General features: G+C 36.2%; 1 protein-coding gene across 1 annotated transcript in view; it reads right to left on the bottom strand.

Annotated features, from left to right (window-relative positions):
* Window positions 1-26,223, bottom strand: part of MARCH1 (membrane associated ring-CH-type finger 1) — a 501,087-nt gene extending 474,864 nt beyond the window's left edge. The window contains exon 1 of the mRNA XM_005681248.3: window positions 26,113-26,223. Within this exon, the coding sequence (XP_005681305.1) occupies window positions 26,113-26,223 (111 nt within the window). The remainder of the gene's footprint in view (window positions 1-26,112) is intronic.

Here is a 27,741-nt window from a genome sequence, read left to right as displayed (position 1 = left end):
AGTGCAGATATGATGGTGCTATGAGCAGAAATGGAGTAAAAAGATTTATCAGGTAGATTTCACAAGATAATTTGTGAGGGATTGGGGTACACAACAGGGAAGGATGCACTTTCTAATTTGGACAAATGGATAAACTGTGGTGCCTTTTATAAAGACATAGAACAAGCATGGTTTTCATAGGAATAAAGAACAAGGAAGGACTCAGCACGGTAAGAAGTCAGGGTTAGATGACTCCAGGGATGGTCTTGTTCCTGATGACACCCTAACTAAATCCTCTTTTGTCTATATAAAAGAGGTGAGACTACCTCTCCTCCCTCACACGTGAAATTGATATGTGTAGAAAAGGAGCTAATGTGATGGAGACATGAATGTTGTTTCATTTGAAAGTTATTTTAATTCATTTGGAAATACTAGAAGGGTCTGTAAAAACTTCAACCTTGAATAAATTAGATTTCATTTCCTTCTTCTAGCTCAGTTTAAAGTTTGATCCAAAATGTTATTGTTTTTAAACCTTAGAACAGGAGGGCTAGACAACTTTTGTATTAAAAATAAAAATTATGGTTTGGAGCACAATCAAGTAAAATGTACATGAGTCAGAGATTTCCATGGAAATGGGAACAAGTACCATGGAATAATGCACTTCAGTATATTGTGCACAGCCTGGTGTAACATCAATCAAAACTTTCCAGAAGCCATTAGAAACACACAATGAACCACAATTTCATTATCAAGTCCAAGTCCACACATAAGCATCAGGTACACTCAGGAACTTGGCCTCATTTTCAGCCATTTTGATAAGTAAAGGCAATGAATATAAGCCTTTTATGTGTTGTTTTATTACATTAAAATAAACAAACAATTGCACCATGTTTCTGTACTTCATTCTTTTGTTTTTGAAGAGAAAGAGACAATTTTTTATCAAAACCAAAACAAAATAAAAAATTATATTCATAAATCAGCACCTGGGTTAATTTCACATTTTACACAGAAATAAAAACATGCCAAAAAAAAAAAAAAACAAAAACAAAACCTGTTTTGGTACATCAAAGTTGTGGCTTTAAGGGAATAAGTAGCAGGAACTTGTCACCTGATAAAACCAGTCACATAACCTTAAAGATATTCCACAGACTGTTTTCTGTACTTCCAAACAATTTTTGTGAAATATATATGTGATTAAAATAGGACATATATGATATATTATGTTCGTTCAATTTATGTTAAGAGAAAATAAAATTTTGCTACTATTAGGTCTTAAGTCAGTCTCTACGTTTATTCTTTGTCCTCATAGGCGTCTACTTAAGTCAGGGCAGCTTTCTGGATATTAATAAATATATTAGTGTAAATGCATGTAAATATTTATATTATCACATTTGTAGTAAATAAAATCTGGCATAATAACTAGAATAGCAGTCCTACTATAATTTGCAATCAATGTAGGGACAAGTAAGCCCACATTCAAATTTCTTAAAATCCAGAGTAAGAAGTCTTTTAGACTGGCAGGTAAATGAGTGGTACAACTAATCTATGGATTTTGGCTAAATACCTAAAAATTGAAGATTTCACATTTATTCTACAAAAGCATTACTTAATTTAATATACTTAGAGAAAGATTCTTGGTTAGTGTTAAGGCAAAGTTTGCTTCAGATGTCTTCATTTCAGCTTTCCCATCTGTAAGATGGGGAAAATAACATAACACAGGTCTCTTGAAACAAAAATAAAAATAGACTTGGCTTGGCACAGTTCCCCTTGGAACAGGTTGGTAATGGACAACAAGTGGCAGTCTTCGGCCAGATTGGACAAAATTTTATTTATTTATTTTTTTAGTACCAGGAATTAGCGTGAAGTTCTTTAGAATGTTTGCAGGGGCAAGTTTCCATGTAATTGGGAGGAGCTGGCTTTGTAGGGACCTATCTTCAGATTCATACCTACATGATAGTTGTAATATATTCTTATGCACACTTATTATTTAGGGTTTGTTAAAAGATGCACCCTGGTCCCTCTGTTATGAAGCATAAAGTGTCACCTTTTGAATAAGATAGGTAAAGACAAGGAATGAGGAGTGGTCAAAGCTCAGAGTAGTAGAGAGAGGAATCATTAGCAGTTGAAAGTGTCCTCCCCAAAACAGTGATACCAAGAGGCCATCAGCAGCAAAAATCTCAGTGGCTGCTGACTGGACAGCTGTGACTAGAGAATATGAGAGAATTTTTCCTGAGTTCAAGGGACTCAGCCTCCTGGAAAACTCAGAGTAACTGGAAAAAAAAATTAAGGAGGTTGAATTTTAGGTGAACAAATTGAAACAAACCATCCTACTGTGAATTTTAATAATTTCTCTAAATATACCATAGAATTGTTTTGGAGAGATAAGAATATATACATATATTTTTAATGAGGAGGACATTGAAAACACCGTATGCTTAGAATCACAGGGAAGTTGAGTGTCTAACTTAAAGACACACAGCTAGTTAATGGCAAATTCAAAACTGAAAACTATCATGAATCACAGTTAGAGATAGTACAAGGAGCTGGCAGAAATGAATTGTCCATCTTAGTGCTATGAGACTTGATCCACTCATTTAAACATTCTGAGCCTTAATTTGCCCATAATTATACAAAATAGGAAGCAGCAGAGCTATAATTCACAATAAAGAAACAAGAACAAAAAAATAGTTGGCACACACACAGAAACAGTAAGCAGATTTAAGCACCAAAATTAAAAGTCATCAGATTAAATTCAATTAAAAAGCAAGTATTTCCATGTGGATAGAAATAAACAATCTTTGAAAGCTGTATATAAGACACAATTTACATATAATAATAGAGAAAAATGAAAAGTATTACAAGTGCAAAAAAGATATATTATACAAATACTAGCATAAAGAAAGCTGATATAGTGGAACAGATATCAAAAGAAAAACAAAATCATTACTATTTTAAAGAAGAAGTTCTATAGTGGTAAAACTCTCTGCTTGGGGAACTAAGATTCTTCAAGCCATGTGGCCCCTCAAAAAAGAAACGTAGAAAGAAAGAAAGAAAAATCCTTCCGTATTTTAAAATTAAGAAGGCCACTTCTATTATTCTGAGTTCTTCTACTCATTTTAAAATAAGTTTCTATTTTATGTTGAGTTATATGATCTATTTATAAACGTTGGCTATTAATACTTTATCAGTCATAGCTTTTGAAAAAATGAACAGAAGAACTGAATAGATATGTTCTTTTCCAAAGAGGAAGAGCAGATGACTAACAAACACATAAAAGGATGTTCAACATTGCTAATCATCAGGGAATTTCAACAAAACCACGAGATATCACTCACACATATCAGAATGGCTATCACCAAATAAATAAATAGCAAATGTTTCTGGGGCTATGAGAAAACAAAAACCCTCTTACAGTGTTGTTGGGAATGTAAATTGGTGAAGCTACTGTGGAAAACAATATGGAGGTTTCTCAAAAAACTGAAGATGGAACTACTGTATTACCCAGCAAATCTACTAGTAGGTATATAGCTGAAAAAAAATAAAAACACTAATTCAAAAAGATATATATACTCTAATGTTCATAGTAGCAATTTTCAATTGCCAATGAAACATAAGTCTCCATCAACAGATAAATGGATAAAGATGATATAGAATGTGTATATAACGGAATACTGTGTGTATGTTATGTCAGTTCAGTAGTGTTCATCTCTTTGAGACCCTATGGACCAGGCTCCTCTGTTGGATTCTCCAGGCAACAGTACTGGAGTGAGTCACCATGCTCAATTCCAGGGGATTTTCCCGACTCAGAGATTGAACCCATGTCTTTTATGTCTCCTGCATTGGCAGGCAGGTTCTTTACCACTAGTACCACCTGGGAAGTCCAATGGGTTATTATACACAGCCATATAAAATAATAAAATTTTCTTGTTTGCAGTAACATGGATGAGAATAATGTTAAGTGAAAAAGTCATACAGAGTAAGGCAAATATTGTATGGTGTTACATGCTGAATATAAAAAAAAGACAACTAGTGAATACAACAACAACAACAAAAAAGAAGCAAACTCACTAACATAGAGAACAAATTAGTGGTTAAAAGTGAGGGAAGGGAGGGACAATATAGGAGTGATGGGTTGGGAAGTACAAATTATTGGGTGTAAGGCTATAAGGATGTATTGTTCAATTCAGAGAACATACCTACTATTTTGTAATAACTGTAAATGGAGTATAACCTTTAAAAATCATATAAAAAACAAAACTAACAAAAAGAAATTAAGATAAATCCATCCAAAAATACCCTATGAGTTAAAAAAAATCTCACTGAATGTATGAAAATATTTTGAATCAAATTATAATTAAGATAAATATATATTTCCTCTGTCACATAAGTGATAATGAGAACAGATACACTTAGAAATGTATAGCCTTAAAATACCTATATTAGAAAAGAAGAAAGTTGATATTCAGTAATCTAATTATCTGTCTCAGTTCAGTTCAGTCACTCAGTTGTGTCCAACTCTTTGTGACCCCATGATCCACAACACACCAGGCCTCCCTGTCCATCGCCAACGCTCGGAGTTTAACCAAACCCACGTCCATCGAGTCGGTGATAACACCCAGCCATTTCATCCTCTGTCATCCCCTTCTCCTCCCGCCCTCAATCTTTCCCAGCATGAGAGTCTTGTCAGATGAGTCAGTTCTTCGCATCAGGTGGTCAAAACATTGGCGTTCAGCTTCAACATCAGTCCATTCAATGAACACCCAGGACTGCTCTCCTTTAGGATGGACTGGTTGGATCTCCTTGCAGTCCAAGGGACTCTCAAGAGTCTTCTCCAACACCACAGTTCAAAAGCATCAATCCTTCTGTGCCCAACTTTCTTTATAGACCAACTTTCACATCCATACATGACCACCAGAAAAACCATAGCCTTGACTAGATGGAACTTTGTTGGCAAAGCAATTTCTCTGCTTTTGAATATGCTGTCTAGGTTATTCATAACTTTCCTTCCAAGGAGTAAGCGTCTATTAATTTCATGGCTGCAATCACCATCTGCAGTGATTTTAGAGCCTAAGAAAATAAAGTCTGACACTGTTTCCACTGTTTTTCCATCTATTTCCCATGAAGAGATGGGACCAAATGCCATGATCTTCGTTTTCTGAATGTTGAGCTTTAAGCCAACTATTTCATTCTCCTCTTTCACTTTCATCAAGAGGCTTCAAAGTTAAATAAGCAGGGTGACAATATACAGCCTTGATGCACTCCTTTTCCTATTTGGAACCAGTCTGTTGTTCCATGTCCAGTTCTAACTGTTGCTTCCTGACCTCCATACAAGTTTCTCAAGAAGCAGGTCAGGTGGTCTGGTATTCCCATCTCTTTCAGAATTTTCCACTGTTTATTGTGATCCACACAGTCAAAGGCTTTGGCATAGTCAATAAAGCAGAAGTAGATGTTTTTCTGGAACTCTCTTGCTCTTTTGATGATCCAGTGCATGTTGGCAATTTGATCTCTGGTTCCTCTGCCTTTTCTAAAACAAACTTGAACATCTGGAAATTCATGGTTCACGTATTGCTGAAGCCTGGCTTGGAGAATTTTGAGCATTACTTTACTAGTGTGTGAGATGCGTGCTGTTGTGAGGCAGTTTGAGCATTCTTTGGCATTGCCTCTCTTTGGGATTGGAATGAAAACTGACCTTTTCCAGTCCTGTGGCCACTGCTGAGTTTTCCAAATTTGCTGGCATACTGAGTGCAGGACTTTCACAGCATCGTCTTTCAGGATTTGAAATAGCTCAACTGGAATGCCATCACCTCCACTAGGTTTGTGCATAGTGATGCTTCCTAAGGACCACTTGACTTCACATTCCAGGATGTCTGGCTCTTGGTAAGTGATCACACCATCATGATTATCTGGGTTGTGAACATCTTTTTGCACAGTTCTTCTGTGTATTCTTGACAGCTCTTAATATCTTCTGCTTCTGTTCGGTCTCTACCATTTCTGTCCTTTATTGAGCCCATGTTTGCATGAAATGTTCCCTTGGCATTTCTAATTTTCTTGAAGACATCTCTAGCCTTTCCCATTCTGTTGTTTTCCTCTATTTCTTTGCATTGATCGCTGAGGAAGGCTTTCTTATCTCTCCTTGCTATTCTTTGGAACTCTGCATTCAAATGGGTATATCTTTCTTTTTTTCCTTGGCTTTTCACTTCCCTTCTATTCACAGCTATTTGTAAGGCCTCCTCAGACAGCCATTTCATCTTTTTCTTGGCGATGGTCTTGATTCCTATCTCCTGTACAATGTCTCAAGAAATTAGAAATCTGTCTCTAGAAATTAGACAATAAGTTGAACCCAAACTAAATAGAAGAAAGAAAACAGAAAATCAAGTTCAAAATAATTAAATTGAACAAATAATTAACAAAATAATTAAATCAAATATGTAAAGGCCAACACAACTGCATAGGGAAAGAATAGTCTTTCTAGTTAGCAACAGATGTTGCTAAAATAAGTAGATGCATGTATACCCACACTTAGAAAAATAAATATGAAGCCTTAGTTCACATTATGCACAAAGATTAAGTCAAAGTGGCTCACAGAACTAAATATAAGAGATAAAACTAAAACTTTTAGGAAAAAACAAAGAAGTGAGTATTTGCAATTTTTGGCTAGGGAATAATTCCTCAAATACTACACTAATAGCAAAAGCAGCAATGCAGAAAATTGATAGATTTCAAAGCACACCATGAAAAAATTAAAGGACAATCCAAATATTGAGAGAGAATTTTTGTTAATATTTTTATTAAAAAATCATATTCCTCATAGGGAATTTGTGTCTAGACCATCTAAGTAACTCTGACAACTCAGTATTAAAAAGATAATTGAATACATTTCTCCAAGGAAGATGCATGGGTGGGTAATAAACATATGAAAAGATGCTCGCCATCACAAGTCATTAGGTAAACAAAAGGCAAAATCATAATGATATCACATCCACTAGAATGGCTACAATCAGAGAGATAGACAAGTGTTGGAGAGAAAGTCAAGAAGTTGAAACCCTCCTATATTCCTAGTGAAAATTTAAAATGGTGTAGCCATGATGAAAATCATGTTGGCAATTCCTCAATTTGTTAAAAATAAAATTACCATGTGACCAGTTGATTCCACCTGTACCTAACCAAGAAAATGAAAAAACATGTTCATATAAATACTAGTATATGAATGTTCATAACGACAGTATTCACAATAGCTTGGAGGTATTAAACAACCTGAATCAACTGATGAATGGATAACATTCAAAATATGTAATGTTTTGCCGTAAAACGTATCTTGCAATAAAAAGGAATGAAGCATTATACACGCTACAAGGATGATCCCCTAAAACATTACACTAAGTAAAATAAATCACTCATAGAAGATTGCAAAGTGTACCTATTCATTCATATGAGAGATCTGAAATAGATAAATTTATAGAGTCAAATTAAATGAGTAGTTATCTAAGCTTGGAGATTGGAGGGAGGGCTGGTAAGTGACTGCTGATAGGTACAAGTTTCTTTGGGTGTGCTAAAATCCTATAAAATTATATTGTAACAATGGTGTCATAGCTCTGTAAATATGTTAAAAACCATTGAATTACACTTAAATGGGTAGACTTGATGGTATTTGAAATATATCTCAATAGAGTTATCTAGCAAAAAACAAAAAGAAAATTGAAGAAGTATAAAATTAGTCCTTTTTTGAAAATATTTATTTGAAAATATTGTCCTTATTTAAAAATATTGTTCAAAACTTGCAAGAAATATCGTGATATAAAGAGACTAGCCCAAAAGACCAGTCAATATCAGAAAGGAAAAGATGACATCATAGAACCTACAGATGTAATATGACCAATTTTACACTAACAAACTTAAGAATCTATTATCATGTGGATGAAATGACCATATTTCAAGAAAAATATGACTTTTCAGAACTGAAACTGCTGCTGCTGCTGCTGCTAAGTTGCTTTAGTCATGTCCAACTCTGGGCGACCCCATAGACGGCAGCTCATCCAGCTCCCTCGTCCCTGGGATTCTCCAGGCAAGAACACTGGAGTGGGTTGCCATTTCCTTCTCCAATGCATGAAAGTGAAAAGTGAAAGTGAATTCGCTCAGTTCTGTCCAACTCTTAGCAACCCCATGGACTACAGCCAACCAGGCTCCTCCACCCATGAGATTTTCCAGGCAAGAGTACTGGAATGGGGTTCCATTGCCTTCTCTGGAACTGAAACAGAAATTAACTGAAACAGATCAATTCTGCTTTTCACTTTTCTTAAATTTATTGAAATTCCTTTTTGTTACTTTGGCCTTATTCCTTTTTTTTTTTTTTATACATTCCTTCTTCAGGGTATCAGGAGGGAAAGGGAATGAATCATTACCCTGAAAGGGAAATAGACATTTGAGTAGAAAGGCAAGTATTTTTATTTTTAAAGAAAAGTAGATGGTTTGAGAGAGATGCTTTTATTCTAATAAAACATAAGTTTGTTCCTTTTAAAAAGGTAGGTAGATCAATTTTTAATAAAGTTTTAAATATTTTTATAAGAAGCAAACATTTTTAATCTCTGCTCTGCATTTGCTTGTGTGTCCCAAATCAATGCATTATAGTAATGCAAAGGTAAGCATGCATTGCACAAGGATTGGATAAAAGAATTTGTTTTCTTAAATGCCTTTCACTGAGTGTAAATATGTCTCTGTAAAAGAATTAATGCAAGCCAGTGGCGGTGGAGCTATTCCTAAAACATTTCAGAAAATATAATGAATAATGTGGTTCTGGGTTTTGATAAAACACTATACATATGACTGCACTACATTTTGAGTTTATTCTGGCACAGTGAGAGGCAGTAACAACATCAGCAATGATTCACTCAATGAATAGTGCTGCTTTGTGTAATTTCCATAGGTGAAATTATTTAACCCATGAAAAGTCAATCCATTTTTGTTTGTAGTCTCATTGCAATTTGTGTAATAACATTTGGTTGCTGTGGCAATGTGTCTGTGAAAGTTGACAATTGGTACTGCAATGTGAAAGCTTTTTCGTTTTTTATCTTTAAAGAATTACTGGGTCATTAAATTAAATTTTATTCCTGTAGGCTGCATCCTTCACATAGAAACCGGTTGTGTAAGTTCCCATATCTGCATTTGAGATGTTGGTTTTCTAATATAGGATCACAAAACTGTACTCATGGATTATTCCACCTAATAATTACAATTGACAATTATTATGGTGATATAAAAATAATTTAACAGACCATCAACAAAAAGGTCATTTTGGCATTTAACTTGAGGGACTAGTTCCATAGGTTAAATAGACATTTATGCTAAATAGTTAAAACAAATTAACTTCTTGCTTAATTTAAGAGAATCTATTAACCTCATCCCTTCCTCCAGAAATGTGATTAATAATTAGATAATTATATCTAATATCTAGATAATTAGATAATTGATAATTAGAACATGAGTATAGTCACGAAGTCAGTTACCTCAAATACAGATCCAATAAGTATATTTCCAATCTCCAAATTCATTTTAAACACTATTTAAAACTACATTGTATTTGCACTTTAACATTTAGAAGCTACAAATAAAAATCTTAGAAGAGGTTACCATTCCTATATAAATGCAATGAATTGAGCTATTTTAGATGCTGATGAATCCCCTTGAGCAAGATATCTAGTCAAAAACCTAAGTTTCTCTATCTGTGTAATGGAAAATACAAAGACTGTGCAATGGGATATATAAAGAAGAGTGAAAAAGCTATTTTAAGACTCAGCATTCAAAAAACCAAGATCATGGCATCCAGTCCCATCATTCCATGGCAAATAGATGAAGAAACAAAGGAAACGATGACAGACTTTATTTTCCTGGGCTCCAAAATCACTACAGATGGTGACTGTAGCCTTGAAATTAAAAGACTCTTGCTTCTTGGAAGAAAAGCTCTGACCAACCTAGACAGCATATTAAAGAGCAGAGACATTACTTTGCCGACAAAGTTTCCTCTGGTCAAAGCTATGACTTTTCTAGTAGTCATGTATGGATGTGAGAGTTGGACTATAAAAAAAGCTGAGCACTGAAGAATTGATGCGTTTGAACTGTGATATTGGAGAAGACTTTTGAGAGTCCCTTGGACTGTAAGGAGATCAAAGCAGTCCATCCTAAAGGAGATCAGTCCTGGATATTCATTGGAAGTACTGATGCTGAAGTGCTGCACTCAATATGCCAGCAAATTTGGAAAACTCAGCAGTGGCCACAGGACTGGAAAAGGTCAGTTTTCATTCCAATTCCAAAGAAAGGAAATGCCAAAGAATGCTCAAACTACCGCACAATTGCACTCATCTCACATGCTAGTAAAGTAATGCTCAAAATTCTCCAAGCCAGGCTTCAGCAATACGTGAACCGTGAACTCCCTGGTGTTCAAGCTGGTTTTAGAAAAGGCAGAGGAACCAGAGATCAAATTGCCAACATCTGCTGGATCATGGAAAAAGCAAGAGAGTTCCAGAAAAACATCTATTTCTGCTTTATTGACTATGCCAAAACCTTTGACTGTGTGGATCACAATAAACTGTGGAAAATTCTGAAAGAGATGGGAATACCAGACCACCTAACCTGCCTCTTGAGAAATCTGTATGCAGGTCAGGAAGCAACAGTTAGAACTGGACATGGAACAACAGACCAAATAAGAAAAGGAGTATGTCAAGGCTGTATATTGTCACCCTGCTGATTTAACTTATATGCAGAGTACATCATGAGAAACGCTGGACTGGAAGAAACACAAGCTGGAATCAAGATTGCTGGGAGAAATATCAATAACCTCAGATATGTAGATGACACCACCCTTATGGCAGAAAGTGAAGAGGAGCTAAAAAGCCTCTTGATGAAAGTGAAAGAGGAGAGTGAAAAAGTTGGCTTAAAGCTCAACATTCAGAAAACGAAGATCATGGCATCTGGTCCCATCACTTCATGGCAAATAGATGGGGAAACAGTGGAAACAGTGTCAGACTTTATGTTTTTGGTCTCCAAAATCACTGCAGATGGTGACTGCAGCCATGAAATTAAAAGACGCTTACTCCTTGGAAGAAAAGTTATGACCAACCTAGATAGTATATTCAAAAGCAGAGACATTACTTTGCTGACTAAGGTCTGTCTAGTCGAGGCTATGGTTTTTCCTGTGGTCATGTATGGATGTGAGAGTTAGACTGTGAAGAAGGCTGAGCGCTGAAGAATTGATGCTTTTGAACTGTGGTGTTGGAGAAGACTCTTGAGAGTCCCTTGGAGACTCAACCAGTCCATTCTGAAGGAGATCAACCCTGGGATTTCTTTGGAAGAAATGATTCTAAAGCTGAAGCTCCAGTACTTTGGCAACCTCATGCAAAGAGTTGACTCATTGGAAAAGACTCTGATGCTGGGAGGGATTGGGGGCAAGAGGAGAAGGGGATGACCGAGGATGAGATGGCTGGATGGCATCATGGACTCAAAGGACGTGAGTCTGAGTGAACTCTGGAAGTTGGTGATGGACAGGGAGGCCTGGTGTGCTGTGATTCATGGGGTCGCAGAGTCGGACACGACTGAGTGACTGAATTGAACTGATGCTGAAGCTAAAGCTCCAATACTTTGGCTACCTGATGCAAAGAACTGACTCATTTGAAAAGACCCTGATGCTGGGAAAGATTAAGTGCAGGAGGAGAAGGGGACGACAGAGGATGAGATGATTGGATGGCATCACTGACTTGATGGACATGAGTTTGAGTAAGCTCCAGTAGTTCATGATGGACTTGGAAGCCTGGCTTGCTGCAGTTCATGTGGTCACAAAGAGTCAGACACAACTGAGTGACTGAACAGAAATGAAGGCTGTTTTGCTAATTTAAAAAATATATATACAATATAAAATATGTACAAACTTAGAGAATACTATTATATACATCCCTGGAGAAGGGAACAGGTATCCACTCCAGTATTCTAGCCTGGAGAATTCCATGGACATTATATTCCATGGGGTCTCAAAGAGTTGAACATGACTGAGTGACTTTCACTTTCACAGTATATACATATTATATACGTGTATAAAGGGTGGAAAAAATTCAGAGTTGAATGTGAATCTGAATTAAACTCACTTCTAATAAAGTCAATGTTTTTATCATTTCCTGAGCATATTTTTTGCTGCAAGTTGTGGGGTGCTTAATTGCTCATTCGTGTCCTATTCTTTGAGACCCCATGGACTGTAGCCTTCCAAGCTCCTCTGTTCATGGTATTTCTCCAGGCAAGGATACTGAAGTGGGTTGCCATGCCCTCTTCCAGGGGTTTGTCCCAACCCAGAGATGGAACCCAGGTCCCCCACACTGCAGGCAGATTCTTTATGGTCTGAGCCACCAGGAAAGCCCAAGAATACTGGAGTGTGTACTCTGTCCTTTCAATAGGGAATCTTCCTGACCTAGGAACTGAACCAGAGTCTCCTGCATTGCAGGCAGATTCTTTACCAGGTGAGCTACAAAAGAAGCCTTCTTTGTAGCACAGGAAAGTGTAATAAGCATGGATTCAAGAGTAAGATTTAGTAGAACAATAAAGTTGGACAAGTTACTTCTTTCCTCATCTGCAGTAAGGTTTAAACGAGTTGTTGATGTGCTGGGTGCTCAGATCCATTCCCGGTACATAGTATGTATTCAAAAAACACTAGTTCTATTGTATTGTTTTCCCACCTCTGTGTTGCCAAGGGAGCAAATACACTTACATGTCCTTGTTTCCTTCTCAAATAATGTGTTTTGACACACAGCTCCTCTTCACTAGGAAGTTTCACTGTCCTCTCAAAGGAAGCCACCTTCATGGGGCCACTGAATTATTACAGCCTTCATACATAAGACTACATGTTGGATATTATAGCTGAAAATAGTACAAAAATATTTAGTTAATTTCACTACCTATAGAAAGTTTTCCAGCAGACAGGTAACTGGATGTGAGCAGAGAAAGGGGAATATGGCCAGGAGGCCAGAAACCACACATCTTGTAAATAGGAGGGGTCCATGGGCAGACAAAAGCAGGAACCTTCAGACTGATAGGAAACCACACATTTTGGGGTGATATGGTCTTGGAGCAGACGAATAAAGGAGGAGAAAGGCTGGAATCTCCACATCTGGATGTAACCTGCTGCTCATTATGCTCTCATTACAATAAAATTAATCTTGCAGGTAAGTTCCCCTCAGGCACCGAAGCCATGACACTTCTGATCTAAGCTAAAAAAGGACAAAAATCCCTTCTCCTTTTGGGAAAATGGAGCTGGGATGAAAGTCAAAGAATATGACATGTAAGCACTCTTTTCCAAGTGAATATTCTGCCCCTTCATTTGTATGCCCCTCCTAACCAGCCTGCCAAAGAAACCCAGGCCAGCTGCTTACCCATTTGCCCACACTCCCTGTAAGAGCATACTCTACATATATACAATGGAATAGTATTCAACCACAAGAAGGAACAAATAATGCCATCTGCAGAAGCATAGATAGACCTAGAGATTGTCATACAGAATGTAGAAAGTCAGATGCAGAAAGACAAATATGATATCGCTTATATGTGGAATCAATAAAAAAAAGAGGGTATGAATGAACTTGTTTACAAAACAGAAGTTGAGGGATGGATATAAAAAAACAAAACAAACAAAAAAACAAAAAATTATGGTTACTAGGAGATAAAAGAGAGGAGAGAGAAATTTGGAGATCGAGATTGACATACCCACACTATTATATATAAGGTAGGTAACTAATAAGAACTTGCTATATAGCACAGGGAAATTTACTGAGTACTCTTATGCCCTATATGGTAAAAGAATCTAAAAAAGAATGGATATATGTGTATGTATAACTGATTCACATTTCTGTACACCAGAAACTAATACAACATTGAAAATTAACTATACTCCAATAAAATGAAAATAAAAAATTAATTAATCATCACTTTACTTTCTTGACATCTCTCTCATTTCTGAATTATTTCTGTGACAGGAGCCTAACATTCACCAGGAACAAAAATACTGTCTTGTTTCAGGTCAAGTGTATTTCTCTAACTCAATTCCTAAAGATGGTTCTGTTTACTACTATAGAAAATGTATTTTAAAAAGTAAACAAAATACAGGACTGCAATTTTCACATGATAAATGGCTTATTTAGGATGCTCTCTCCTCCCTGGAACCATCCTCTTCATATTTCCAACTCTCTGTGGTCTTCCGGGAACTTGAACTCCTACAGCTAGGCCAGTGACACCTAAGGGCTCTTCTAACACCCTATGTTGACTCCCTATCCTATCAAACTTTTAACCTATTCATTTATTTGTTTTGCTCACTAAATTCCTGAGGATGAGGACTATCTTTTTTCCAATACTATATATTTATTGTATAGAGCAGTGCCTCACACACAGCTGACTTTCAATAGAGAATAGTTAAATGAATAAATGAGGATACATTGTAAACTGCTTGATAACTGTAATTCACATACTTCTGAATCACTCATTCCCTAGCGATTTATTTATCCTTACTTCATTCCATGATAGCAGAAAGTTCTGGAGTCCCACACTGTAACTCAACAATATACAGCCCTGGATGCCAAACAATTCATTCATCAGGCAGTGCAAATAAAATAGTGATGAATTAGTAGAGTAGTTGCTCTAGGTTAGCATCATATATCATGTGATGTAACTGTCAAACATTTATACGATGAAAATGTGCCCTATGAAGTAGCATAGAACTCAGGATTCCTGTTCTAGCACTTTTCTAATCTTTCTGGACCTAGTTTCTCTGTTTCTCTGTCTGTGTCTTGAGAACAGCATACCTGCTTTCAGGGTTACCAGGACTTCTAAGGAGAAGGCAATGGCACTCCACTCCAGTACTCTTGCCTGGAAAGTCCCATGGATGGAGGAGCCTGGTAGGCTGCAGTCCATGGGGTCGCGAAGAGTCTGACATGATTTCGCGACTTCGCTTTCACTTTTCACTTTCATGCATTGGAGAAGGAAATGGCAACCCACTCCAGTGTTCTTGCCTGGAGAATCCCAGGGACGGGGGGGCCTGGTGGGCTGTCGTCTATGGGGTCGCACAGAGTCGGACATGACTGATGCGACTTAGCAGCAGCAGCAGCAGCAGCAGAAGCAGGGCATCTAAATTCATCAGCACAGAACAGGAATTAAAAAGTTCTTATATTATTGGTAATTTTGTTTTGAGATATAAATGCTTCTGTGAGCTCTATCCTGAAGCTCCAGTACGTTGGACACCTCATACGAAGAGTTGACTCATTGGAAAAGACTCTGATGCTGGGAGGGATTGGGAGCAGGAGGAGAAGGGGACGACCCAGGATGAGATGGCTGGATGGCATCACAGACTCGATGGACGTGAGTCTGAGTGAACTCCGGGAGATGGTGATGGACAGGCAGGCCTGGCCTGCTGCGATTCATGGGGTCACAAAGAGTCAGACACGACTGAGCGACTGAACTGAACTGAACTGAGCTCTATCCTATTTGTCTGTTGATTAGGGAGATTATTGCTCAGATTCTTCAGGACCACTGACATTTTCCATTTATTTCCAGGTACAATTTTCATTCTGAGGCAAATACAAGCTGATTTGACAAATAAGACATTGATTTGTTCTGCCTGTCTCCTTTCTATAAAACATGACAACACTCCCCAAAAACAAACACAAAGAAGACACTGGGTCACTTGTGTGTGGAGAGAAAGAAGTCACCCAATTCCACACATGTCCATCTGGGTACACATAATAATGATAATTGGGTGTCATATAAATTGGGATATTGGGAAATCAATGTGTTCCAAATAGTACTAATTGTAGAATTAAACAACTATTGAGAATTAAATGTCTTTTTGAGGTGCTCACAATTTAATTTATATCTAAATGAAATGAATAGACATGACATATTTTGATAAAGAACAGTTCTGAACATGATCTTGTGACTAATTCTGTAGACAAAAAGATATGTTCCTCCGAGGAGTATTTTTAGATCAATCATTACTTTTGTGAATAATGATGTTTTGACATTGTTTAGTAACTATACAATTAAAGTTAATGCATGAATTTAAACTGCATGGTGAATGTAACCTTTCTTCATGATGTGACATTTAAAGCACCAGTCTTCCCCTTTGCATTTTTCAATTCAGTCTGTTTCCATAACAACCACTGAGATATATTTTTAATGATTTACTTACTTACAAAAATCTAAGCTCTTGAAAGGCATGATGTCTTTTATTCCATTTCCCTCCTTTTTTTAATAGTTATTCTAAGAAATCATTTTCCTTTTCATTTACTATTTACTACTGCCTTTGACAGTGCTTAGTAAAGACTCTGTAATAGTGATTAAAAGCAATAACTGATAAATGATCAAATGTGAAAGAATCAAAAAGAGGAAAAAATGAAGTTAAAAAAAGGCACTCCTGAAAACTCTATCTGCCCTGACATTTATTTTCCAAATGTATAAAGGCCATCACACAATAAGCAGCTAGCACACTTGCTCAGGTACAGAAAGAAACAAGGGTGAGCCTACGGAAAATAAGTCAATAGGTTTAATGAGAAATTTAACATGCTCAAGCTTCTCTTTTTATTTACTTTTTCTTTGGTTTCTAAGAGAGGTTATGTTTGTGCGGCAATATCAGTTCATTTGCTATAGGCAGATATATGATTTTCTTCAGCCTGGTAAGTAAAAATAGACTAAGAGGATACTTGGAAAGAAAGAAGTTGAGGAAGATGACTGGTAAAATAGTAACTGGAAAATGGTTAATTTATCATTTAATTATTAATACAGACATAGTAATTCTTAATATGAGTAGATTTGCATTTCATTTCCTCATGCATTGGGGAATATGTGATATTTTAAATTCTTTTTTTTTTAAATTCAGGTTTAGTCACTTCACAAATGTTGTGTTAGTTTCTGCTGTACAGCAAAGTGAATTAGCCATATGTATACGCAATGCTATGTTTATCACCTACTCTATAGCACAGGGAATTCTATTCAATGCTCATAGTAGTGTATATATTGGACTTCCCTGTAGCTCAAATGGTAAAGAATCTGCCTGCAATGCAAGAGACCCAAGTTTGATCCATGGGTCAGAAAGATCCTCTGGAGAAGGGAATGGCAATCCTTTCCAGTATTCTTGCCTGAAGAATCCCATGGAGGGGGAGCCTGGCGGGCTACAGTCACAGGGTAAGACATGACTGAAGGGACTTAGCACACACGTTCAATATATTCTTATCAATTCAAACAACATCATTGCTAGAGTTGCTAATACAAGGCAAGTAATTTAAAACATGTTAATTTTGAATACAAAATCCTACTAGACTTGGGTGTGGTTATTTTCAATAGCACATGATCTTTACTTCACCTTATTATTACAAATTATTATTCATTATTTACTGCATTTCATTATTAGAAGTTTTAGCATGAAAGTGTCTGAATTTATAGCAAATTGGAAAAAATCTTAAGATTTAAAATCAGACAGAAATCTGAGTCACCAGTTCTTTCCTACTTGCCACAAAGGTGAATTATTTCACTTTTTAAAAAATAATACACTATCTTCCCTTGAAATATGCCAACACTATCAACTTCTTAAAATGGGTTTGGTATATAAATAACCTAGATACTAGAAGTCCTTGGTCCTTATGATTTGAAGTAATTTGTTAACCTCTTAACAACATCTAATTTCATTATGTATTTGAATAATTATACTACATATAATTCAGTATGATTGCAATTATGATGACACAATGGACATAAATATTGTTTGAAAATTATATTACAAATATGTGCCTTATTACAAATAATCTTTTCTGCTTGTTTATTTTTATTTTTAATATAAATTTATTTATTTTAATTGGAGGTTAATTACTTTACAATATTGTATTGGTTTTGACTTACATCAACATGAATCTGCCAAAGGTATACACGTGTTCCCCATTCTGAACCCTCCTCACTCCTCCCTCCCCATACCATCCCTCTGGGTCGTCCCAGGGCACCAGCCCAAGCATCCAGTATCATGCATAGAACCTGGACTGGTGATTCGTTTCATACATGATATTATACATGTTTCAATGCCATTCTGCCAAATCATCCCACCCTCGCCCTCTCCAACAGAGTCCAAAAGTCTGTTCTATACATCTGTGTTTCTCTTGCTCTCTCGCATATAGGGTTATTGTTACTGTCTTTCTAAATTCCATATATATGTGTTAGTATACTATATTGGTGTTTTTCTTTCTGGCTTACTTCACTCTGTATAATAGGCTCCAGTTTTATCTACCTCATTAGAACTGATTTAAATATATTCTTTATAATGGCTGAGTAATATTCCATCGCGTATATGTACCACAGCTTTCTTATCCATTCGTCTGCTGATGGACATCTAGGTTGCTTCCATGTCCTGGTTATTATAAACAGTGCTGTGATGAATATTGGGGTACATGTGTCTCTTTCAATTCTGGTTTCCTTGGTGTGCATGCCCAGCAGTGGGATTGCTGGGTCATAAGGCAATTCTATTTCCAGGTTTTTTAAGGAATCTCCACACTGTTCTCCATAGTGGCTGTACTAGTTTGCATTCCCACCAACAGTTTAAGAGGGTTCCCTTTTCTCCACACCCTCTCCAGCATTGATTATGATCTTTTGGATCACAGCCATAATGACTGGCATGAAATTGTACCTCATTGTGGTTTTGATTTGCATTTCTCTGATAATGAGTGATGTTGAGCATCTTTTCATGTGTTTGTTAGCCATCCGTATGTCTTCTTTGGAGAAATGTCTATTTAGTTCTTTGGCCCATTTTTGATTGGGTCGTTTATTTTTCTGGAATTGAGCTGCAGGAGTTGCTTGTATATTTTTGAGATTAGTTGTTTGTCAGTTGCTTCATTTGCTATTATTTTCTCCCATTCTGAAGTCTGTCTTTTCACCTTGCATATAGTTTCCTTTATATATATATATATATATATATATTTTTTTTTTTTTTTTTTCTAGAAGCAAGTACCTCATCACAAATCATGTACACAGGATAGAAAATGTGCCCTGAGCAGATGAATACGTGTTTTAAGGTGGTAAATCACTTCATCTAACACATAGATTTTTACTTTGCTCTTTTCTACCTAACTGTAGACTATTTATAGCCTTAAAGTTCAGTTCAGTTTAGCTGTTCAGTCGTGTCCAGATGTTTGCAACCGACCCCATGGGTTGCAGCAGGCCAAGCTTCCCTGTCCATTACCAACTCTTGGAACTTACTCAAATTCATGTCCATTGAGTCAGTGATGCCATCCAGTCATCTCAGTGTCTGTTGTCCCCTTCTCCTCCTGCCCTCAATCTTTCCCAGCATCAGGGTCTTTTCTACTGAGTCAGCTCTTTGCATCAGGTAGCCAAAGTACTGGAGCTTCAGCTTCAGCATCAGTGCTTTCAATGAATATTCAGGACTGATCTCCTTTAGGATGGACTGGTTGGATCTCCTTGCAGTCCAAGGGACTCTCAAGAGTCTTCTCCCAACACCACAGTTCAAAAGCATCAATTCTTTGGCACTCAACTTTCTTCACAATCCAACTCTCACATCCATACATGACTACTGGAAAAACCATAGCCTTGACTAGATGGACCTTTGTTGGCAAAGTAATGTCTCTGCTTTTGAATATGCTATCTAGGTTGGTCATAACTTTTCTTCCAAGGAGCAAACGTCTTTTAATTTCATGGCTGCAGTCACCATCTGCAGTGATTTTGGAGCCCCCCTGCCACACAAAATTAAACTTTGTCACTGTTTCCATTGTTTCCCCATCTATTTGCCATGAAGTGATTGGATTGGGTGCCATGAGCTTAGTTTTCTGAATGTTGAGTTTTAAGCCAACTTTTTCACTCTCTTCTTTCACTTTTATCAAGAGGCTCTTTAGGTTTTAAAAAGTCATCACTAATTATAGAAAAGTAACTTGCCATGGTGTCATTGATGACTTCCCAAAATGACATTTTTTGATCTCCCTATTTTGAGTTCCATAGATTCTTAAACTTTATTTCCATGAAGTATCTCACCTTATTTCAGTTTCTTATTGCTTCAGTTTCCTTTTCTCTCATTTTGAATCTAATGTTAAACACTTTTTGATTCAGGAAATTGCTTAAGGGTAAGACTCTGATGCTGGGGAAGATTGAAGGCAAAAGGAGAAGACAGAGGCAGAGGATGAGGTGGCTAGACAGCATCAATGGCTCAATGGACATGAATCTTAACAAACTCTCAGAGATGGTGAAGGACAGCGAAGCCTGGCATGGGTTTGCAAAACATCAGACATGACTTTATGAATGAAGAGTAACAAGGTAGTCAATATAAGGTATTGTTTTGTTTTGTTTTTAGCATGGAAACTTGCATTATAATAAATTTGAAGGATTTTTTCCCTGCCTGTCATCGAAGAGGTTCCCTCATCCCATTGGTTACAATTACAAAGATGGTTGCTTGATAAGCATCTCTCAAACCCTTCAATAATCTTATTAAACTTAAGAAATTTTAGGCTAAGTAAACATTTTCTGAATTTAGAAAGCAGAGGATTTGAACTGCTTTATGGATAAAAAAAAATAAAATGCTATTTTTTTCAATTAGTTTAGTTATTGAGGATACAATGGTGAAACTGACCATAGTTATGTCAGCCAATGCAGGGAAGAAAATAATATATCAGACACAAATACTCATGAAATTATAATGAAATGACCATATTTGTCTTTATGCCACATTATAATGTATTATCATCTCACTTACAATTTTTGTATTTAGCCAAAAGTATACAATTCAGATAATGACCTTTCTCCCCCAACCAAAGGACAGGAGAACAGCCATCTGGATTTAGACTGCTTGGACTGATGGAAACCTAGCTTCAGCTCAGTCACTCTGGGCAAGCTTTAAATTTGTCTATAACTCAATTTCTTTATCCACAAAACAGGGATAATGATCATGCCTACCTCATCAGTCCTTGTAATGTTACAAATGAGATGATGTGTGAAATGCTTAGAAAATTTCCCAGCAAATAATAATCAGTCATATCCTCTTCATTCTCCTTTTCTTCCTTCCCTGTCTCCTCCCCTTCCTCCTCCTCCTCATCATGTTTAGATGGAGTATGATTTGTGCAGAAAAACTTCAAATGCTCAGATGACAACAGAAGGTACCAGTATTATTACACAATAACAATAAAAGCCTGGTTTTACAAATTGAAATGTAGAACAAAAGTGATACCATTCAAAGCAGAATCCAACCGTGGTAGAGGCTGACTAAGTGCTCTCAGTTTCCCTTTTTGGGTCATATAGGAAAGCTTTCTTTCCCATCATTCTGACAGGTACACTGGGATATGTCATTGGTTCCAGTCCATGTTGCCAAGATACAATGATGCATATCACTTCTAAACGTAACCATGTATCTCCATGATCATCTATTTATGCTCTGTCCCTTATCTAATAAACTTACTCCAAGGCCTATGTTTAAGACATGGAGATGAGAGGCATGTTTAAGACATGTTACAAAGATCCCCTGGAGAAGGAAATGGCAATCCACTCCAGTATTCTTGCCTGTAAAATCCCATGGACAGAAAAGCTTGGTGGGCTACAGTCCATGGGGCTGCAAGAGTCAGACACAACTTGGCAACTAAACCACCAACCAACCACCACCAGATATGTTTAAGACATGAGAGGGGAGGAGCAGAGATCTCTGCATTCATTGTTGGAGAATCAAATGTCCTGTATCAGATTGAGCCATGAGTGAGAGTAAACCCTTATTATGCTAAGCTTTTGAAATTTCTGAGTTTGTTGAAGCTTCTATTCTTAATTTTCTCTACTGATTACTAAGTTAATACCACCCAGCTTTAAATGCATTCTTCTATATTCTTTTCCAAGATGCTGAATTTGGGAGCTTTTAAACCAGATGTCTCCTTTGACATTTACTTCTTGGTCAGGTCCTGCCAATGCTAGTACTAAAAGATCTTCAGGTCAATAAACATGGTGAGTTATAGAGCTATGAGCTAATACAAGGTTATTGTTTTAAGCCATTAGTTTATGACAATGTTATGCAGCTATAAAAAACTAACACAATTGACTTGTCTTTAATTTTAATGTAAATATTTCTAGAGCTCTACAGTTATATTAAGCTACTTATAAAGTCTTAATAAATGTATTTTATCAAATTAAAGAATGCTCTTTCTGCTTTTCATTTATAATTAAGTTAAAAATCAATGAAGATATATGTTTAGTAATTTTTCTGAAACTGTAATAGAACCATATGGTGTTTCTCTATTCATAGTAAAACTAATATGTAACCTAAAAAAATAATAAATAACAGAAATCAAAAGACAAGAGGAGACAGAAGACTCTTTCTCTGTAGCATATTCCAGCAAGGCTTCTTTGAGTCAGCAGTGGAAGATGGGTCTAGTTTCTAAGTTTTTTTCCTTTTCTTTTTTTTCCCATGGATTGAACTATTTTTACTGCACCAACTCCTTTTTCCCATTTGAATATATAAGGATTGCATTCCTTTCCGGGATATTGGTCCTAAATCCTCAGGGTCCTTCCTCTGAGCTCCATGTTTCCTGCACCAGTTGAGAAGTTAAAAACTGGACACCTTCTCGAAGTTGGGGTATATTTCTGAGAGGTCTCAGTCAACATTTTAGATTCTAGTAACTCTAGCCTCCTGTCTGTGTTACTCTTTTGTGTAGGTGGTTGCTAGTTCTTGCAATTACTAAACTTGTGCAAATTTCTGACATTTTAAGTCTTCCAATAGCAGGTTAAATAATTTTTATATCATATTTTCTGTAAAATCACAGCTTTCTGTTTTTCTCTGAGTGTGCTGCAGCTTTTATAACTATCCAAATACAGATATCAGAAGCCAAAGTCTGTGCTACCACAATGAAAATCACAAATATGTGGATTTTGTTTAATGTTTAAGCAACAGGGAGCAGGGAACTGATTTACAGAGGTAGAAAGCTATTCATCTTTATGATGTTTGGGCATGACTCTTGGCAAAATCTCTATTTGAATTAACTCAAGAGGCAGAACCTAGGCCTGTTGGGCTGGCAACACTCAAACTATATTGAAAAACAAAACTTCATAATGTATGTTAAATACTATCCACTACATTTAGCAAGGTGTTACAGGAGAAATATGAGGTCAGGAACTAAGTGGTTTGTGTGAAAGCAGATCTGACCAGAAATAGAGAGAATCCAGAATTTCAGGGTTTGCTGGACCCAATGTATGGCTTCTTCTAAACCCCAACTGGTAGATTTGACCTTGAAGTGAGTAACAAAGTTCCAAGGAAAAGTTATATTTGAATAAAGTGACTCAAGGCTAATATGATATTTAAAGCTGACACTGAGTGGACCCTCTCAGCTGAACAAAGTATCTCTAGACAAAGATGTTGAAGATGTGGTCCTCTTGTCTGCTTTTCAACATAAGATCATGAGAAAGGGCATGGATAATTGAGGTTTAAAAGCAACCAAGAAAGAACTTTCCTAGACACACAGACTATCAGGAAGCAAAGAGAAATAAGAACCCAAGCAGATTTCAGAGGCCTGTAGTACTAAAATACCATTATTCCAGAAGTATGAGCTTTGAAATACTTAAGACTTACAAAAAACTATTGGCCCATAATTTTCCCCAAGCAGGGAAAAATATATATATAATGTGATACAAGTTTCTGTAGGCACTTCAAATGTGAACAGGGACAATAATAGAAGAGAGGCTAGAGAGAAGGATGTGCAAGTGAGTTCTCCTAGGGAGCAAGGTCAAAGCCAATTCAAGGATCCTCCCTTACCTCTCAGTCAGAGAGACCTGATAATGTCTGTCTAGCAAAATTGACCCCTGATTTCCATATTTATCTTATTCTTTCTCTTTCCAAACATTAGTGCTTATTATGATTTACCTTTTCTTACCTCTCTCCTGCATACTGGGTATGTATGTATGTTGGGAGCTAGTTGCAAGGTATAGATAATTTATTTATAGGTGATTCACCATCACATCATTAGATGAGGATGATGAATAACGAAAGACTATGGACTTGAGCAAACTCCAGGTGATACTGAAGGACAGGGAAGCCTGGTGTACTGCAGTTCATGGGGTCACAAAGAGCTGGACACAACTTAGTGACTGAACAACCACAACAATAATGGACTTTAATGGAATTCCCTGAACATAAGAATTTTTAGTTATCTCTCTTGGAAAGCAATGCTTCTTCTTCATGAAAGAGTAGAAACGTGACATGAATACGTGGTGACCAGAGGACAGACTGTGGCAGAGATGTGCTAAGTGCTCACTAGTTCCATTTGCTTGTCCTGTCCATATGGCTTCCTGACACTCACCAGCCTCCTTTGCAGTTTAGATGGGTCTATTGGACTAGGTTTTGGCCAATGGAAGGATGCCTACACATTACAGGTTGCTCCATAATAGCTTATGCACAATGAACCACATAGCCTTTTCCTTTCCTCAGTGACCTAAGAGCTCATGTGTTAAGAAGGCAGTATAGAAAGATGGATGGAGTCTGAACAATCAGTGAACTTTTGACTGTGAACCTAGGAGAACTGCCCTAGACATGTGCACTATGACATAAGAAATATTTTATTTTTTCTTAGATTTGGGCTTATGTTACAGTGACTGCAGGCTATCGCCCTAATACAGCAAGCCTTGCCTTGAGAAGGAAGAATTCTAATAATCCTAGGAGTAACATTTACTAGCTAAGTGACACTACGAAAGTCACTTAATTTCTCTGGGCCATGAATGTAAAATATGTAAAATTTTGTACATATGTACAAAATAAAGTTAATATATGTAAAATAAAGCTAATATTGTTACCCAAAATTATAAGAGAAATCCAGGCTAAATGTTTTGCTCAAGATTGTTTTCTGGTTTGGATCTATGGTTCTACTAAATAAGAATTAAACACAAAAGCCACTATAATGAGATCACAGAAGTAATATATTTATTGAAAAATTTTTACCTATTGCATGATACCTACAAAGTCTGGCTTTATGTATACATATTGTGCAACACGTATTTTGAGTGGTGTAAACTTATGCCAAGCAGTTTTATTGAAAACATTAACTTACAAAGGAGTATATTAGAGTGAGATGAACCATTGCAGAAAATGATTTCAAAGAATTTATTCCCCAGAACTTTGACTGTCCAATCAAATTGCAGTTTTTTTTTATAAATACCATCAGCCTTTTTTCCCACTGTCTAAGACAAGTGAAATTAAATAAGATTCCCACTTCTATGTTTCATCAATTGAAAGCCTATTCCTTCCATTGGTGTCTATTTAAATTCACTCAATAATATTTGTTCAGGATTATTATTTTTATGTAAAATTATAGAAATTATCAAATAACTCAAAAGCAAAACGAAACCTGTAACTTTTATATATGTTTAATTACATGTTCATAAATTAATAAATCAGGCCAATAAAAACACTTCTGTTCTTATAAATTGGTAAAACAGTAATTAAAATATAACTAACATGTCAATTAAACTTAGAGATTGAATGAAATCATCCTTCCTTAAATCAAAATGAAATACACTGCATGCAAAATCTTAACAAAGACCTTGTAAAACCTCTTTTGCTAAAAAGTTCCTTTCCTAATCACTGGAAAATAAAGCTAACTGAAGCCAAACAAGTAAACTTAAAGCAGAAAACAATGCAAGAATGAGTATGTTATTGGCCTTCAAATAATTCTTGCAATTACTTAATTCACAATAGTATATCAAAATTATAATTTTTACATCCATATAAAGACACTTTTAGAATATCAGAAAATACAGAAGGTATGACTCTGATTTTTTCATTATTTTGGATAACTCTATTTGTTTTCCTCCACTGATTTCATTAAAAAAGTGTAGAATGCAAGATATAAACTTTTAATATCTCTTTAAGGTCACTGACATAATGGATGGGCAATGTCCAAAGAAACAGAAATAAAATGAATTGTTATTTAATCTGAATTAAACTCTAAATTCTATAAAATTATGATAATTACTACCCATTAAACAGCATCTATATAAACAATATCCATTGCAAAGCAGAGAACTGTTAACTTAGGAAGCCCTTCCCTCCCCGCCATTCCCACAGCATCCATTCACCCGAGCCATTCAAGGTACCATTGCTACACTCACCAGTGTGGAGGCTTGCGAGGTATCAGCCCACTCTTCTGAGCCCTCTGGGGTCCTAGTGGTGGTAGGAATCCTGCGAGGATTACAGGCTATTGCTTCACACCAGCCCAGCATTTTCTCCTTCCTCTTATACCTTTTCAATTTCTGAAGTCCTGAAAATAATTTACATTCCCTGAAACAGGTCACTTGCTTTAGTTGTCTGTTGTTGGAATATGTATATCATTGAAATTAAATATGCAACTGAATGAAATACCAGTGGAGACACTTTATTTTAGCCAGGAGTTATGGGGAGGAAAAGAAAGATATGCTATTAACTAAAAACCTCAGGGCCACAAGACAATACAAATAATACTACTCAGAGCCTAATATTTCACACCCCAATTTATGACATCAAGGATCAGTTTCTAATGAGGAGTCCCTGCTTTGGAAGCTAAGAAGGGACCCAGTTCCTGGTATATCTACATATTTCAGTGACTTCTAAAATTTGGCATAGCTTTTCAGGTGAATGTCTGTATCTGTAGATACAGAATGAATTAAATACAGGCCAGTGACAAAGATCACTCATTCTGGCAGTGACATGCTCCCTCATAGTGAAAAAGTGAAAGTAAAAGTGAAGTTAGTCGCTCAGTTATGTCCTACTCTTTGCGACCCCATGGACTGTAGCCTACCATACTGTAGCTCCCTCATAAAGTTCTGCCAAATAAGGAAAGAGACATTTTAGTGCAAAGATGGTAAATTTAGTATCTGACATACATCACCAGTGCAATCTATTAAAATAATAATTAAAACATCTCACTAAATCATGAGTAAAAATATTCCACAACTCCTCCTAGTTTTTCAGATCTTTCCATTTAGGGGACTTTATTTTTTGTCTCTAAAAAAGTTATATCAACAATGACTTTTAATGTAATGTAATGTTGTTTCCTTGTAAAGTTTTACAGCCTAGTTTTCCACTCCACCACCCTTAGTAATTAGAAATAGTTTATTGCAGGTCTTTAGTTAAATGCATTACACTGTTAATTAAATATAAGAAATAATGTGGATTAATTATTTTTCACAGCATCCAAAGCAATTAGGAACCTGGTGGTTTATAACATTTCAGAGATTCAAAATAGCACATTTCACAAGACTAAGAAAAATAACATTAAGAAAGGCTGCACTAGCAGATTGATGAGTTATTTCTGTAAATGACAAAATACTCAAGTGAAATGGATCTGAACAATGTAAATAGGAAATTATTTTTAAAAACTTTCATAAAAATTAAATCTAAGATACTTAATGGATTGACTTTTTAAATAAGACTGGCAATCTCATATGAGTGAATCATTCATTTGAGGTACATGGAAATGGCAAATAGAGCTTCAAAACAATTGTTTGAATAAGCAACAAATTATTAATGCTTGCCCCTTTAAACACGTTACTTGAAATTTATTGAAAACTCTTATCTATAAAATCTGCATACCCAACTAATTTGCATTCCACAGAGAGTAAATATTTCCACATTCTTGATGCACAGTATCTTGGTTAGTCATCAGTTTTTAATTACATTTCTTGAAGTGTACTAAAAGCAAATGAAAATGAGTATCTTTATTCAAAAGCAGGTAGTGAAATGATACATAATGACCAAAACAG

This window comes from Capra hircus, chromosome 6, assembly GCF_001704415.2.
Source record: "Capra hircus breed San Clemente chromosome 6, ASM170441v1, whole genome shotgun sequence".
NCBI classification, from domain to species: domain Eukaryota; kingdom Metazoa; phylum Chordata; class Mammalia; order Artiodactyla; family Bovidae; genus Capra; species Capra hircus.
The sequence above is the reverse complement of the archived record's forward strand: the minus strand, read 5'-3'. Positions and strand labels throughout refer to the sequence as shown.